The following is a 16,172-nucleotide window of genomic DNA, read 5'->3' on the forward strand; positions in this document are numbered from 1 at the left end:
TTCTCTTAAAAATGAAAAAGAGTGGAGTGGAATGGAATGGATAACTCTAGGCAGAGTGTTTGGTAAAAACGTCCCTAACTTGGGAATCCTGGCATCATAGGAAATCTTGGGGCAGGGGAAGCTGTGTGTGTATGTGTGCAAGTATGAAAACAATAAAACCATTAATAAAGAGCCCATACATTTGGAGCTGTGGCAGTGAGTGACCATAGCTGAGGACGACCCTGAAGATAGGCTTCCTACCCATGCCTTAACCATGAGAACCATCAGTGAGGGCACTGTTTGGTACTTACTAGTGCTCAGCTAGGGACAGAGTGATATGTGAATGCTGAACTCTCTTCTAAGACCCTTTTCCATAAGGCCACCATGAAAACCACTCACTCTTTTAGAGACGGAAACTCCCCATGGGGTTTCTGAACATATCACAAGAGGAGTAAGAGGTTCTCGTGATGCATTGGATGGGATGTCAAAGTAATTTAATTGAATAGTCAAATAAATGGGACCTAATTTTGTACCCCAAATGGGTATTAAAGTGGGCCATATTGTTTATACGAGCATTTTAGATTTTAATTTGTATTGGTCCACTGAGAAGATGACTTTTATAATATTACTTCTGAATCACATACATTATGCTATATTGTAAAGAATAGTAACTTTTACTAATGTTAAAATCTAAGTTCTTACAATTCTGATTCCCTACTGTATTCATTACTAGATGAAAAATGATGCATAGGTATATGTGTGTTTGAGTGTAAAAAGAAAATTTGAAGAAGGAAACCTTAGTTGTCAAGAATGTCCTCATAAGTGGTTTTTTTTTTTTTTTTTAATTTTGGCAGTTTCCAATATAGCCAGAGAAAATGATCTTAGTGGAAGAGAAGGTGTAAGCTTGTACAATTTAGAAGCAGGCAACAAGGAAGTCTTCAGAGATCTTAAAAGGGGAATCCCTGGATATGCCTAAGAGACTGTCTCCAAATTGTCCTTGGCTGTAAATACAGTCATATAAGCTACTCTTGTACTGACAAGGACCAGGGCTGCATGGAAAAAATCTTCTGGATATAACAGGGTCTTCCTCTTCCCATTCTATTTACACACACACACACACACACACACACACACGCACAAGCACATGCACACAGACACATTTGTCCTCTTTGAGAACAAACCAAATGTAAGCATCAGCAAGGCAACAATCAAAAAAAATTTAAAAAAACCACAAAAACAAATGTCATATAATTAGGTGTAAGGAAGAAGACTACATTATTTTCTTGCCATATCACACAATCAATAGTGGGTTGAATCACATGACTCTACCAACATTTGAATGTTTGACTTACAAAAATGACAGTTTAGCACAGTTCAATCTAACATTGATGGAGTTTCTACCATGTACAAATCCCATAAGGATATTATATTCAATGTATTACATTTACAAAATGACAATGAAAATAACGGTGCTACACAGTGAAACCCTTACAATTTCACAGAAGTTAAATAAAGAATAAGGTGGAAGGATGCTTTAAGACAATGTGTTTACAGGGATGGGATATAAACAAGCAAGAACATAGAAAATCAAATGAACACATTTTAACTGAATACATGCAATTCACAAGACATATTGTCCTTGTTCTCAAGCACCTATAATTTAGTTGAGAAGATATAATGCATGAAAAAAAAATTGCACCTAAGACTCTTTTATAATAATCACTTGGGACAGATAAACTGGCACAAAGAATATCAAACTGGACATGTCCTTGGAATTTATATAGCTTAACTCCCTTATAAAACAAAAGCCAAAAAACTGATGCTTACAGTGCTTAGTATCATTAACATACAAAAGAGTTCCCTATTTACTAGAGTTATGTTAAAAAATATTAATGTTAAAAAATGTTTAAAGTGCTCCACTGATTTAAATACTGCATAGAGGTCAAGGAAGGTTAAGATCAAATAAATGCCACTGGATTTCACAAATAGAAGATGGACAAAAATAAATAAATCTCAGAGAGATTAAATATTTAAGTAAAAAGGCTCTAGATAAACTGACTCCGCGGGTTTATTTTCATCTCCTCCCAAAATCCAACAGTAATGACAGTAAAAGAATAAAAAAGGTAAAAACAGCAGAGGCATTATTAGTGGATGAGAGAGTTCAATATACTTTATAGAAGCAAAAACAGGGGACAGAAGAATGGAAACAACTGAGCAGGACAGAGAAACTACAAAAAAAGTGCCGGTACAGGGCAACCAATAAAGAAGTAGCCAATACTCACCACACAGTCACATGAACACTCAGGCTGAGGACCTAGTTCTACCAAGTACTCTAGAATGTGGGGATCGATCACAACACAGACAATAGGGTACTGTTTAAAAACCTGGGAATATAGAATTGATGAGTGTTCAAGTCCCTTCCTCTACTCCAACACTGGCAAGGAAAGACCTAGGACATAGCAAGCCTAGAAAAAAAATCAGCCTAGATCATAACAAAAAGGGAGAGACTCCAAAAAGTGGTGGGTGCAGGGAGGTAGGGAGTTCTTCAGGTGGAAAAAACAGAACCATCACATTATCTGATACACTGAACCTTTATAATAATATTGAGAGGCATTTGACAGATCTGATGAAGAAAATACAAACAATTCTAAAATGGTTCGCATTAAAATTAGCAATGGGAAAAAAAGGCAATTAATAACTCCAGAGAAAACAAAAAGTCATATATAAATAATCTCAGATACCACTTCATAAAAATTTAAAACTTCAGCTCATCAAAGAACATCATTAAGAAAGTAAAAAAGAAAGTCACTTTCTGAGAGAAAATGTTTGACAAAGAACTCACATCTGGAATATATAAAGAACTTCTACAAATAAGTAAGAAAATGACAAGGGACTCAAAAAGATTTTAATGGGCAAAAATTTTAATGGACACTTCACAAATTAAATATCAAAATTACTAGTAAGTACATGAAAAGATGCTCACCAGGGAAATGACAGTATAGAATTTCAAAAGTATGAACATAAAAAGACGAAGAACAGGAAAGACATGGGGCATGATGGGTATCTGGTATGATAGAAATGTTCGATAAGTTGACCTGGGTGGTAGCTATACAGATATCCATACACATAAAAATTCATCAAGCTGAATATTTATGGTTCATATATTTTATTCAATAAAAATTATACTTTAATTTTTTAAAACATAATCCTCAGCTATCAACAGTTTTTGCTATCTGAATGAAGGATGTGGAATTAGAGGGATGAATGTAAGAGAGCTAAATCTTTACCTAATCTTTACCGAACTTGAAAGGATAGATCAAGAAGTAGTTATATAAGCATATTTTTGAGAATATTATGGTTAGTAATAGCTGCCTCTAGGAAACAAGACTGGAAGCTGAGGAGAAAGAGGATAGGGAATTGTCATTTTTCATAAACAGCCTTTTACTGATATTTAACTATGCATATATTAATTTAATGGGAAATTTTTAAAGAAATATTAAATTATTAAATATGCAATTATTTATTTAAACATGAGGCAGAGGTTTTTTTAAGTATGCCTCAGTGACACCTTTTATTTTGCCAGTGCAGCATCCATTCCCCCTTCTGTATTCTAAATTTCCTCCCTCCTCCACCATCAATCCATAGGACCCAGGAGGAATTTCTCCAGCCCAGCTTCAATAGTAGCTTATGAGTCAAACTTAATCTAACCCATGGTCCTGGCCCTTGTCCAGAGAGAACTTTTTTCTTCCAGGGACAGGCACAAGGGGCAATGAGGGCTATATTGAGAAAAGTTCTCTGTAGAGACATTCTATTACCTGGAACTGCTGGCAGCTGTCTTGCCATTAAGAAAGAACTTGTCCAAGAATGCGGTTGACAGGATGCATAGCAGAGAAGGCACCTGAGCCCTGATATCTCTGGTGAAGCCCCTGGTTCCATGCAGGTCTGAAGTTTGTCTACCCCTATTCTTTTCATAAGTATAAGAGGCAGTACTGTGTAAAGGAACCCAAGCATTAGACTTCCTGGGTTCAAACTCTGGCTTTACTTCTTACTGTGTGACCTTGGGCATATTATTTAATCTCTTCCTTATCTATAAAATAGGATGGTAATAGTACCTACCTTATAGAATCAAATGAGTTGATATACATATAATACACATGCATACTTATGCATATATTTTTACAGATACATATGTATAAAAACATGTATATAGCTTAATATATATATTTACATATTAAAATCTCATTTAAATTTACATGTGCAAAACCATATTTTTATTTTTAGCAATTAAATTCCCTTTTTCCTTAAGCCAGTTTGAATTTAATTTTCTGATACTTACAAGTTTTCTCTTCTGTGTGTTGACTAATTCAGCATACAAAAGAGAAAACATACAAAATCATTCAATAGATTTAAGCAAATATGCATAAAACTTAAACATTCTCTATATCATAAAAATCATCAAAAATATTAAGAAGTATATAGAAAAGGAAGAAAGAATGTTTTCAATCTAAAGGATTAATATGGTTTTTGTCCTTATAAATAACAAGATGGAGATGCAACACAAAACGGGCAAATATATAAACACGTAACTGATAAATGAAAAAATAAAAATGCAAAAAATAATGTTATTTCTAAAATTCAAACTAATGAAATAAATAGAAATTAGCTTTTTAAATGATATAGCTAAAGATTGTTTTAAATTTTATTATCCGATGTTGGTAAGTGTCTCATTGACTGCTGGTGAGAATGTAAATTAACTCAATTTTTCTGAAAGGCAATCTAACTACAATAAAAATAAGCATACCTTTGAAACAGTAATTCTTCTTCTAGGAATTTACCTAAGGAGATACTTAAGGGTGTTTGTGAATATTTTCCCTGTAATTTTTCTCATTAATTTATATTTATAAACAGGAACATTAAAAACTGTCCAAAATATAGAGGATTCGATAATATCCATACATTCCAACTGTTTAGTCATTTAAAATGCTGATAGAAAATATATATGTATTGAAGAATGTTCATGATTATTAAATGAAATAAACAGATTACAAAATCATATATAGTATTCCCCCTCTTATCTGTGAGCTTTACTTTCCAAGACCTCCAGTGGATGCCTGAAACTGCAGATAGTAGTGAACCCTACAGATACTACATTTATTTTCCTATGCATACATACCTATGATAAAGTTTAATTTATAAATTATGCACAGTAAGAGATTAACAACAATAACTCATCACAAAATCGAACAATTATAACAATATGCTATAATAAAAGTTAATTGAATGTGGTGTCTCTCAGAATATCTTATTGTGCTGTACTCACCCTGACTCTGTGATGTGAGATGATGCAATGCCTAAGTGATGAGATGAAGTGAGGTGAATGGCGGTGTCCTAACATGGTGTTAAGCTACTATGGACCTTTTGATGATAAAGGTTACTTGAAAACAAGCACTGCGAAGCCATGACAGTTGAGAGGGCTACTAAGTGACTAACTGGTGGGGGAGCATATAGAGCATGGAGGCATTCAACAAATGGATAATTCATATCAAGGGCAGATGGAGTGGGATGGTGCAATTTCATCACGATACCCAGAACGGTATGCAATATAAAACTTATGAATTGTGTATTTCTGGATTTTCCATTTAATATTTTCAGACCACAGTTGACCGTGGGTAACCGAAACCACAGAAAGCAAAACCAGGGACTACTGTAGTACAAGCCAGCATTTTAGTTGTATAAATACATACATATGGAAAAAGATCTACTATGACACACATCAAATGATAGCGAAATCTCTGGGTGGTGAAATTATCAGTGACCTAATTTGTTGGGACTTTTTATATTATATGTGTATTTCATTCTGTCTCTAATGTACCTTTATGGATTTTCAATAAGAAAAAAAAATGTATTTTAAACTCATAAAAAGCCATAAGTCACCTCTCAGAATAGTTTCAGTGGTGCATTTGGACCCAAAATGCATATGAGTTGTTAGGCAGATCACAGGTCATAAGAAAGTCAAGGGAGTGGACTCTCTTTTGAGAAAATTTGGTCGTAAAAAAAGCAAAGGGTCTCAAAAACATAAGTGGTGCATAGTTATTGTGAGAAGAGGAAGAGATCAAAGATGCAAAAAGAAGGAATCACTAGAAGAGATGTCTAATGAAGCCTGCAGTATACTCTGCTTTCCATTCTCAGTGGCTTTCCTTGGACTTGACTGGGCTGCCTTACCTGGATTCCCACGTGCCCTTTGCCCTTGTGTTGCAGGCTCAGGAAGGACACAGAACCCACCCAGGGGCATAAACCCATACTCTCAGCCTCTTAGTGTCTTAATCCCCTAAACTTGATGCTACAGGAATTTTTCATCAGCAACTTTCCCAATGGAAGAAAGCAGGTCAGTTGAAGACCTGCACAAGGCTTTCTTAGACCCCCATTCTCACAGAAGAGTAACTATCAACCATAACTGCAATCATAATATACACCTGACCTTAATAATGAAAAAGTGAGTTTTCAACAATTCATAAGGGCTTGAATGTTCTGTAAGACAGATTACATTGTCTTTTCCTTTATTTTTGGCATATTAACAGCTGGTGACCTAGATTAAGAAATAATATGTGAAAAGGCAGACTACATCACTAAATTCCTTCACAGATGGAAAGTGGATTTAATGAAAAGCTTCAGACTTCAGACCAAAGATTCAAGTAATTGCTTGCAGGGGAGGAGGCACACCTACAAGTGCGTAAAATGAGGTATGAAAAAATTATGTCATAACCTTGCTCATATCCCAATAGATTCTGGCTACTTTCTGGACATGTAACTAGGGACTGGAACAGGGCAGGAAGCCTTGCTAATTCAGCTGCTGAAGGAGCAGCAGGAGAGGATGACATTGTTTCAGGATGAGCTTGGGTAGATATTAAAAGAAATACAATCCTCTTAATGCATCCAGACTGTGCATGGGTAGAGGGAGGGACCAGAGGCAGCCACCACACCTCTGGGCCTGTGGACAGGAAAAGGCCCCCGAGCCCCCTTCTGCTGAGTTCTTCAGGTCAGCTGGAAGTGAGGGGCAGCCTGAGCCTAGGTCTGAAGAGGAAAATTCACTGTCACAATGAACGCGACAAATCTGACTTCCAGTAAAATAGGAAAATGCTAAACTCCCAATAACCCAGAGATGGAAAATCTTGCCACGTGAAAGACAGAACATAGTTCCACTGATACAAATCATGAAGCTCATTAGCTGGTGTTAATTTTCAAGTACAGTGCTCAAACAACCATATAATGTCCTTTGCTCAGACACAAATGAGCACCTCAGTGCCTGCGAGATCTTGATGACGAACAGTCGCAGGGCAGCCAGGCCAGCCCCGTGCCCGATACAATGTCTCCAACTGTTTGGGGTTGTGCGGTATGGATCTGGGATCCATTTGTGCACATCTTTGGGTGAGGAAAATAAATAACATTGGCCAATTTACTGAGAGGCTTGTAAAACAACACGGAACCCAACCGTGCAATTTGGATTAAAAAATAATAATGATAATACAATAAAACACCTTCCTTCGTGCACAAATGTGCAGAGAATTATTGGGTTCTGGTCATATTTATTTTTGACCTTTCAGAGAAGGGCATTGGCGTCAAAAGGGACACACTTAGAGAGACCAAAAAGGACAGGAAAAAGTGTGTATGTAGATCTGTTTTGAACTCCGGGATTCTCTCCAAGGCTCTGAATTAAAGCTGCTGGTTTTTCGCGATCAGTCCGATGGATCAAAACAGATGTTGGGGGTATCTTCTGTGCTAAAATGTTCCTGTCTGCTGCTCTCCTGTAGCCAAGAAATCCCCTCGGAGGAAATACAGCTGCCGCAATCTCCCGCCCCGACCTGCAGGCGCGTCCCTACCAGCTGCCTGCGGGCGAGCGGAGAGCGGGCGCCGGAAGGGAGATGCGCTCAGCTCGGGGACAGCAGGCGACTCACCGCACCTGCGACTGCTCGTGCCCGGCGCCGGCCCGAAAAGCAGGCAGAGCTGCCAGCCGCGCTGGGGGTGCGGGAGCGGCAGGCCCCAGACTCCGCTCCTCCGGGGACCGGCCCGCGCGCCCCTGGCATCTCGCCTCCCGGCGCGCTCCCCGCCCGCCGCGCTGGTGCAGCCTTGCTGCAGTCGCCGCGGCGGAGAGTACGGCGTCCCCGAGATCCCGGCCCGGCTCCGCACCGCTGTCGCCCAGCTTCCTCCTCTTCCCTAACCGCCTTGTCCCCGCCACCTGCCTCGCCGCCAGCTTCTGACCTTTTCCTGCGCGCGGTTGAGTCGTTTCTGGACGTTCTTAGCGAAGATGCCCGTCTTGATGTCGGCCATGACTGCGGGTCCGCGGAGGCTGCGAGAAGCAGAGCGCGCGCTGGGCTGACGGCGGCGAGGAGGAGGAGGAGGACCTAGAGAGGAGGAGCGGGAGGAGCGGGAGAGGCGGCAACGAGCAGCGGAGCGCTGGGAGTGGCGCAGCGGCGGGGAACGGGCTTAAAGCGGTAGAGCGGAGGCAGGACGCGCCGGCACTGGCGGCGACGAGGGGCGGGGTGGGGAGAAAAAGAGAGAGAAGGAGCCAGGAGTCAAATGCCAAATAGTGCCTACAGTGATGGAGGAGGCGGGGAGAAAAAAGGGAGAGAAGCCAGCAGCAGAGCCAGAGCCCGGAGGCAACTCAGGTGCTCTTTTAAGGTGGTTGGGGAGAGGAGAGAAGAGGGAAGGGAATGTCTGGGGGACGTGGAAGCCAACAGGATTGGAACTGCTCTGAAGTGGAGGTGGGTAGGTTGGTCTCCCCCGAGTGCCAGCTGGACCACCCAGCCGGAGAGTGCACCCTTTGCCATCCGTGTGTTCAAGAAGAGTGACCAGCCTCGCCCTGCCCTAGGGAGCCTCACGACCCAGGAGGGAAGCTGACTGGGAAACTAGATCAGTGCAGGGGGCAGAGACGCAATAGAGAGATGGTAGAGAGGAAAGGAGGGAAAGACCAATCCTGAAACTCGTTTAAACTTTAAGGGAGCCTGGGTGGGAAGGTTCCGTATTGAGAAGGGTCAGTTCCTTTGAGCCGGGTGCTGTACTTTGGTGATCTCTGTAATTCCTGCCCGGAGCAGAAACCCTGACATAGGCACTCACTCCCCAAGAAGTGTTACCTGGAAGAGAAGAGTTGGGTCCTTTAATTGCCTCACATCGGCATAGTGAAACCCAGGCCTCCTAACCTGCTGCTTCTTGCAGACCTTCTGGCAACCTCAACAGGGATGCACCATCCTCAGCACGCTAAGCAGAAATAAGAATAATAGGGATAAACTTGTCCTACACCTACCTAGAGCTCTTGAAGGCTCTGACTAACGGGCAAACTATTCATATTTATTTCTCTCTGAGAGTGTGAGAAGAGCAAGGAAGGTGGCCCCCAAACAGGTCAGAGTGAATCAGGCACCTGGCAGTCCATATAAACATCTCACTGCATCTCTGGAGTAGACTGCTACATTGGTAGCCCCCTATGACCTGCCCCTCGGTATTCACTTCTTGTGTAGTCCCCTCACCTTGATTCTAGAATGGCACTGTGAATGGCTTTTACCAATAAGATATGGTGGAATTACACTGCCAGTTCCAGGCTTAAGCCTTGAGAAGGCAGGCAGCTTTTGCACTCTGAGGAGCCCTGTGCTTCCATGTAGAACTTAGTTTCCCTGCTGTAAAAAGCCTCTTAGGGAGGCCACGTGGAAAGGGAGAGGCCTCGAGGTAACTTGGACAGGGAGCAAGGCACAGATGCCCCTGTTTCCCAGCTAAGCCTAGCCTCCAGTCAGCCCACTGGCTGAGTACAGTTACACAAATAATCATCAAGACCAGCAGAAGAACTGCCCAGCTTAACCCCACTCAGAGCACAGAGTGGCGAGCAAAGGACATGATAGTTGTTTTAAGCCACTAAATTTTGTGATGGTTTGTTACTGAAATACCCAGTCTATTCACCTGACTCTTGTTTCCTTAGGATGACTATTCACTCCAGTTTACCTGAGAATGAAGAGTTTTCCAGGACATGGGACTTTCAGTGCTAAAACCAGGAAAGTCCTGGGTAAACCTAGATGACTTGATAACCTTACTTCCAACATCCTAAGTAAGCAAGGAGATCACTTCAGAGTGAAGTCATGGGAAACTAAATTCCTCTCTTGGTCAACTTTCAGTAGGAAAGACAGCTCAGAAGCCAGGAATTTAAGTTAGCTCTCTAAAATAAGAGGCTTCAGAACCTTTGCTCTGCCTTGGGATCTTAACCATGAGGATACAAGCCTTAGAATGCTGGAATACACCAGAATGTTCTGGAGCGTAGCAGTGTACATTCACTGTTATCTATGAGCCCCATATGCTCCAGTGCTGGGCCTGGCTACAGCTCCCATTGCAGGCATCACTGCCTCCTCTCTAACAAACAAGGGACAGAGTTCCAAGGAGTGGGTTTACTTTTCCTCTGCTTCCTCAAGCCATCAGTTCCCACTGTATTAGCCTTTGTCTCTCCTTTTGGAACACAGCGAATATCTTTTAAAATACAATTGCAAAGGGTTAACCTTTCTTATTATTCAGTTACCCAAATCTAGTTCAGTGTTGTGGGTAGAAAAGGAAAGTTTGTCAGTTCTTGATAATTCTGTTTGGAATACATGCTGAGCATATTAAAAAGTTATCATGTGCAAATTGTTATTAAATCATTTTACTCCAACTGAGAGGTAAACCAGTATCCATTTTCAGGTTGCCATGTTGCTCATTTTAGCCACTCTGCAATATTGATGAAGCACGTTGGCTGGTATTTAATAGATGCTTTGCAAATATTTGTTGAAAAAAATGCAATGCATGCATGAGACTAGCTCATGAGCATCCGTCCTTAGCTCTTTCTTCTCATAATTCTGCAGTAATGCTACTGGAAGTAGAGGGGAAGAGGGTTTCTGCTACAATGACTTTAAGACATTGTTATGTCATACAGTGGAGTCTTTTTTCACACAAAATCTTATACAGGATCCAAATATATTAATCAGATGGGCCCTCCCTGGTTGTGGACAGTGTTCAGTGCCCAAAGTCCCACCCATCGGGCAGCCCCTTTATTCTCTGCAGCTGTCTCTAAGGAATATCCTGAGAGCTATAGAACTCCCTACACACTCTGGGAGACAGTGGCACTTCCAACTCCGAAGTTGTAGGACAGATGCTTTGGTGTGTGTGCCTTTCCTTCATTCCAACACCACTGGGCCCTGCCCACCAAAATGCCTTGATTGCTTGTGTCTCTTCTGTAGAGTTGCCATCCATTTTTCTCCTCAGTCAGTCAAGGAAAAATGTGGTCCATGCAGTTCCGTCTAGATTTCATTATTAATGAAAAGTAACCCCAATTCTCCCCAATGTCAGAGACAAGCTTAGGTGTCAAATTATAAATTAACGTTTATTCAGGTAAGGTTCATGAAAAGCATCACAATGCCAACCCCAGATCTTCATCTAAGCAACGTAGAATTCCTGAATTAATTACTTTTAACTTTCAAATCACCTTCCTTCCTTCTAAATTGTATTTCAAATTGGTTAAGTCAAAATATGAATTGTGACAGGTTTCGATAATTTTGAATAAGCCTAGAATTATTCCTGTATGATCACAAGACTCATTTTCCATGTCTTAATGGCACAAAAGTTGATTCTCGCCTATCTTTAAATCTTTTAAGTCTAATTTAAGCCCCCAAGGAAGGACAGTTATAGATCCATTTTTTAATGTATCTAACTCTAGAGTTATATATGTGCTATATATTCTAATCAGCCACAACTTCTTTCTGTCATTGTACAGTAAAGCCTCACTTAAAGTTGTCTATAGGTTCTATAACAAAATCAATTTTGCCATAGACTAATTGATATAAATAAGAGTTAAGTTCCTGTGGCATACTTCTGGTAACAAAAATAGCAGCAAACCTCTAAATAAAGACCCAAAACACTTCTAATATCAAATATTGAAATAAATATGAATTATACACACATTTAAGAACAATTAATAAGAACAAGTAAGATAATGATTTTTCCAACCCATTTGTTCCAGTTCTGGGTGCCTGGGGCCTCTCCCGGCAGCTCTGGATACAAGGCAGGTACCTACCCTGGACAGGACATCTTTCATCGCAGGGCACACTCACACCTACACACATACTCACTTGGACTGGGACAATTTAGACACTCCAGTTCACCTCATGTGCGAATCTGTGGGGTGTGGGAAGAAACAGGAGTCCCCGAAGAAAACCCACAAAGGCATGGGGAGAATGTGCAAATTCCACGCAGATGGTGGCCCTAGCCAGGAACTGATTTTTTCTCTCATCAATGTTATACCCAAGCAACATTGAACAAAACATTCAATGATTTGCTGTGTAGATACTTAAGAAGCCATTTCTTTTAAACATTTGGTTGAACCTAATTGGAATTTTAAGCCCAACCAAATTATAACTAGTCCTTATATTTGCCCCTTTGCTTAAAGACTCAGATGAAATTTTTCCTCTCACAAATTTTAAAATTTCAGTGAAAGGAGGATGGTCTGTAAAAAATATATATTTTTTGACTATCTTATACATTTCAAGTGAAAACATTCAAGTATAAATTTGCAGTCAACTCTTCAAATTATGCCAACTACTTACATTTTAGTTCTACACATATATTTACTAAATTTAGCTTGCATGACTACACTCTTCTTTTCTTAATTTAACCGAGTCTAAAAAATAACAACATCCTAACTACATTACTAATGCATCACTAACGTATCCTGAAATACTAAATAGGAAGCAAGACTTTTGTTTTAAATAAACAGAGCCATTGGCCACTAAAGAAAACAATGGCTAATAACTAACAAATTTCAACACCATGTTCAATTCTTTTATGCAAATTAGATGCATAACAATTCCTATACCCCAAACGCATTATTTGAATATCACTTAATAGCTTATAAGCCAACTAGAGGTCAGGGAGCAAAACAAAATGAAAATTAACCACAATTCTTTCTGAAAAAAGGAGCAAGTTCCTGAAAATATTTTAAGCTATTTTTTATCCACAAATAAGCTATAAAAATTCCACATATAATGTGGGAATCAGCATTTTTGTGTGGGCTACCTACCGAGAGTACCCTAATAATTGCTTATATGGCTGGATGATTTTATTAGGAAGTTTTCCAGTTTGGACAAACCTTAACAGTGATCTACTTCAAAATCTCTTAACAAATGTTTAATTTTATCATATGTTGGCAGAGACCTTTTTGGTTCAAGAAACTTATTTTTGGTTAATTTGTTCATATCTATATTTTATGAGTATAACTATCCAGATATGCCCATTTTTGACTACATGGCTGCTCCCCTATCCTCACCCTGTCTTCTGCCACCACGAACACTTATAAGGGAACACCCATAAGATTGGCAGCTGATTTCTCAAAAGAAACTATGCAGGACAGAAGGGCTTGTCAAAAAATATTTGACAAGATGAAGACCCAGGAACTACATCCACGAATACTTTATCCAGCGAAGCTATCATTTAGAGTTGAAGGACAGATAAAGAGCTTCCAAGACAAAAATAAGCTAAAAGAATTTATCACCGCCAAGCCAGTATTACAGAAAATGATGGAGGGACTTCTTTAAGAAGAAAAACATGTATCAAAAACAGGAATAAAGAATGATAACAAATGGTACATTCCTATCAATAAGTATCTCAAAAATCATTAAGTGCTTCAACTAAAAGATAGAGTGGATAAATAGAAAGGAAAACAAGACCCGTACATGTTGCCTATAAGAGACTCACTTCAGATTAAAAACACACACAGACTAAAAGGAAGGGAATGGGAAAAGATATTGCTTTGATGGACCTAGAAGGTATTTAAGTCAGACAGAGAAAGATAAACACTATATGATTTCATTTATATGTGGAATCTAAGGAATAAAAAGAACAAACTAATAAAAAACACACTCACAAATATAGTGGACAATTTGGTGATGGAGAGCGAGGAGGGGAGTTTGGGGGTCTGGGAGAATGAGGTGAAGGGTTAAAGAAGTACAAATTAGTAGCTGATGGATGGTCACGGGGATGGAGAGCACGGCATAGGAAATGCAGTTAGCATTAACACGTTGGAGGAGCAAGGGAGGGAGAGAGCAATTGGCGGGGTCATTTTATGAACTATAGAGATGTCTAACCAATGTACCGTATACTTGAAACTAATTTTTAAAAATTCATTTTAAAAAAGAAATATATATTTGGTCTTTGTCTTTGTTCCTGGCACAGAACTTCTAAAACCCTTGTATTTCCCAAGTGATTAGAACAATAAAAGTGTTTTTTGCTATTTCTAAGAAAGCCCCTGTCAACCACACCTGAGTTTATGTTAACGAGGTAACTTTTGGAAGTTACCACCACCTTAAGGATGAAGGCTGGTTGCCAGGGGAACCAATCTTCTTATTAGAGGGTTAGAACTTTCAGCTCCCTATCTCTGGGGAAAGGGAAGAGGCTGGAGATAGAGTTCAATTAGTTATGGCCAATGATTTAATCAACCTTACCTATGTAATGAAAAAAAAAAACCCATAAAAACCCAAAAGGATAAAATTCAGAGAGCTTCCAGGTTGGTGAACATGTGGAGATGTGAGAAGAGTATCAGGCCTGGAGGGGGCATGGAAGCTCTGTGCCCCTACCCACATACGTTGCCCTCTGCAGTTCTTCCATCTGGCTGTTCCTGAGTTATAGCATTTTATAATACACTGGTGATCTAATAAGTAAAATGTTTCTCTGAGTTCTGTGAGCAGTTCTAACAGATTAACTGAATCCAGGAGGGGATCATAAGAACCTTTGATTTACAGCCAGTTGGTCAGAAGCATAGGTGACAACCTGGATTTGGGATCTGAAGTGTGTTTGGAGGTGACGTGGACTGGGTCCTTAATCTGTGGGATCTGATGCTAACTCCAGATAATATCAGGACTGAATTAAATTGTAGAACACCCAGCTTGTATTGCAAAGTTGCTTGGTGTGGGGAAACTCTCATGCTCCCACACATTCGGTGACTAGAAATATTGAAAGTAGAGAACAACATACAGGAGGATTTTCTTTTCAATCCCCAGAAGAGATAATTCAAGTCTTAACCCCTGATACCTGTGAATATGACCTTATATGGAGATAGGATCTTTATAGATATAATTAAGCTATAAATTAAGATGAGATCATCCTTGAGTAAGGTTAGCCCTTACTCCAGTATGACTGATATCTCTATTTAAAAAAAAATTAAATGAAATTAAAAAAGAAGATACTTGGAGACAGACACACACAGAAAGGAGATACCATGGGAAGACAGACACAGAGGAAAAACGGAAGACAGCAATGTGATGATGGAAGCAGAGCTTGAAGTGATGCAGCTGCATGCCAAAGAACACCAAGGATTGACAGCACTCACAGAAGCTAGGAGAGTGAGCATGACCCTGCTAACACCTTGATTTCAGATTTCTAGCCTCCAGAACTGAGAGAATAAGTTTTTGTTGTTTTAAGTCACCCAGTTTATGTTACTTTGTTATAGCAGACCTAGGAAACTAATACAGAACCCAACTTCTAGCCTTTTGCAAGTTGGGTCCTCTGGCAGTGGAGGCTGAATTTGGGATACAAGTCGATTAAAGATCATTGAACCTGTGAAAGGCAAGGAAAGAAAGCAGGGTTGGCAGAACAAGAAGTCTGGCTGCCAGGCAGGCCTGACCAAGCCTTGGACAGTCTGGTGGGGACTCTGTTGTGAGCACTTCCTGTAGATTGTCTCCACATAGCTGACAGGAGCTGAGCCATTGCAAACCTGCCCACTAGTCACAGCGGGCAGGTGTCCTATGAGGGGTATGAAATGGAAACAGGCAGCTCTCTCTTGCTGAGCCCACCCTGCGGGCATGGGCAGGAGGCTGCCTGGAGCCTGTACTCTCTCAGAGATGGGCAATAAGCCCTTGAAAGAGAGTCTGAGCAGTAGGCAGCCTTCTATTCTGTGTGGTTCAAATGTAGAGCTCATAGCACATGATAAGCACGTGTCCTTCCATCCTCTCCAAAATACCGTCTTTTGATTCTTCACAGTCCATGTTGCCATGCCTCCCTGAGATGTTTCTGAAGGTATCTTAATCTAACTTGGTCGTCCTCTTCAAAGCCCAGGCTTTTGCATTTAAACATGGTCCATTTGCTCCTAGCTAATGAAATTAATTATAGTCATCTGTGTTGTCAGGTTCCTTCACTGTATT

General features: G+C 40.2%; 1 protein-coding gene across 2 annotated transcripts in view; it reads right to left on the bottom strand.

Moving 5' to 3' along the window:
* Positions 1 to 8,304, bottom strand: part of AMPH (amphiphysin) — a 195,941-nt gene extending 187,637 nt beyond the window's left edge. For both annotated transcript variants that reach the window (XM_011376691.1, XM_011376690.1), the window contains exon 1: positions 8,236 to 8,304. In XM_011376691.1, coding sequence (XP_011374993.1) covers positions 8,236 to 8,304 — 69 coding nt within the window. The remainder of the gene's footprint in view (positions 1 to 8,235) is intronic.
* Between the last annotated feature and the right edge of the window lie 7,868 nt (positions 8,305 to 16,172).

Source organism: Pteropus vampyrus, unplaced genomic scaffold (assembly GCF_000151845.1).
Source record: "Pteropus vampyrus isolate Shadow unplaced genomic scaffold, Pvam_2.0 Scaffold302, whole genome shotgun sequence".
Taxonomy (NCBI): domain Eukaryota; kingdom Metazoa; phylum Chordata; class Mammalia; order Chiroptera; family Pteropodidae; genus Pteropus; species Pteropus vampyrus.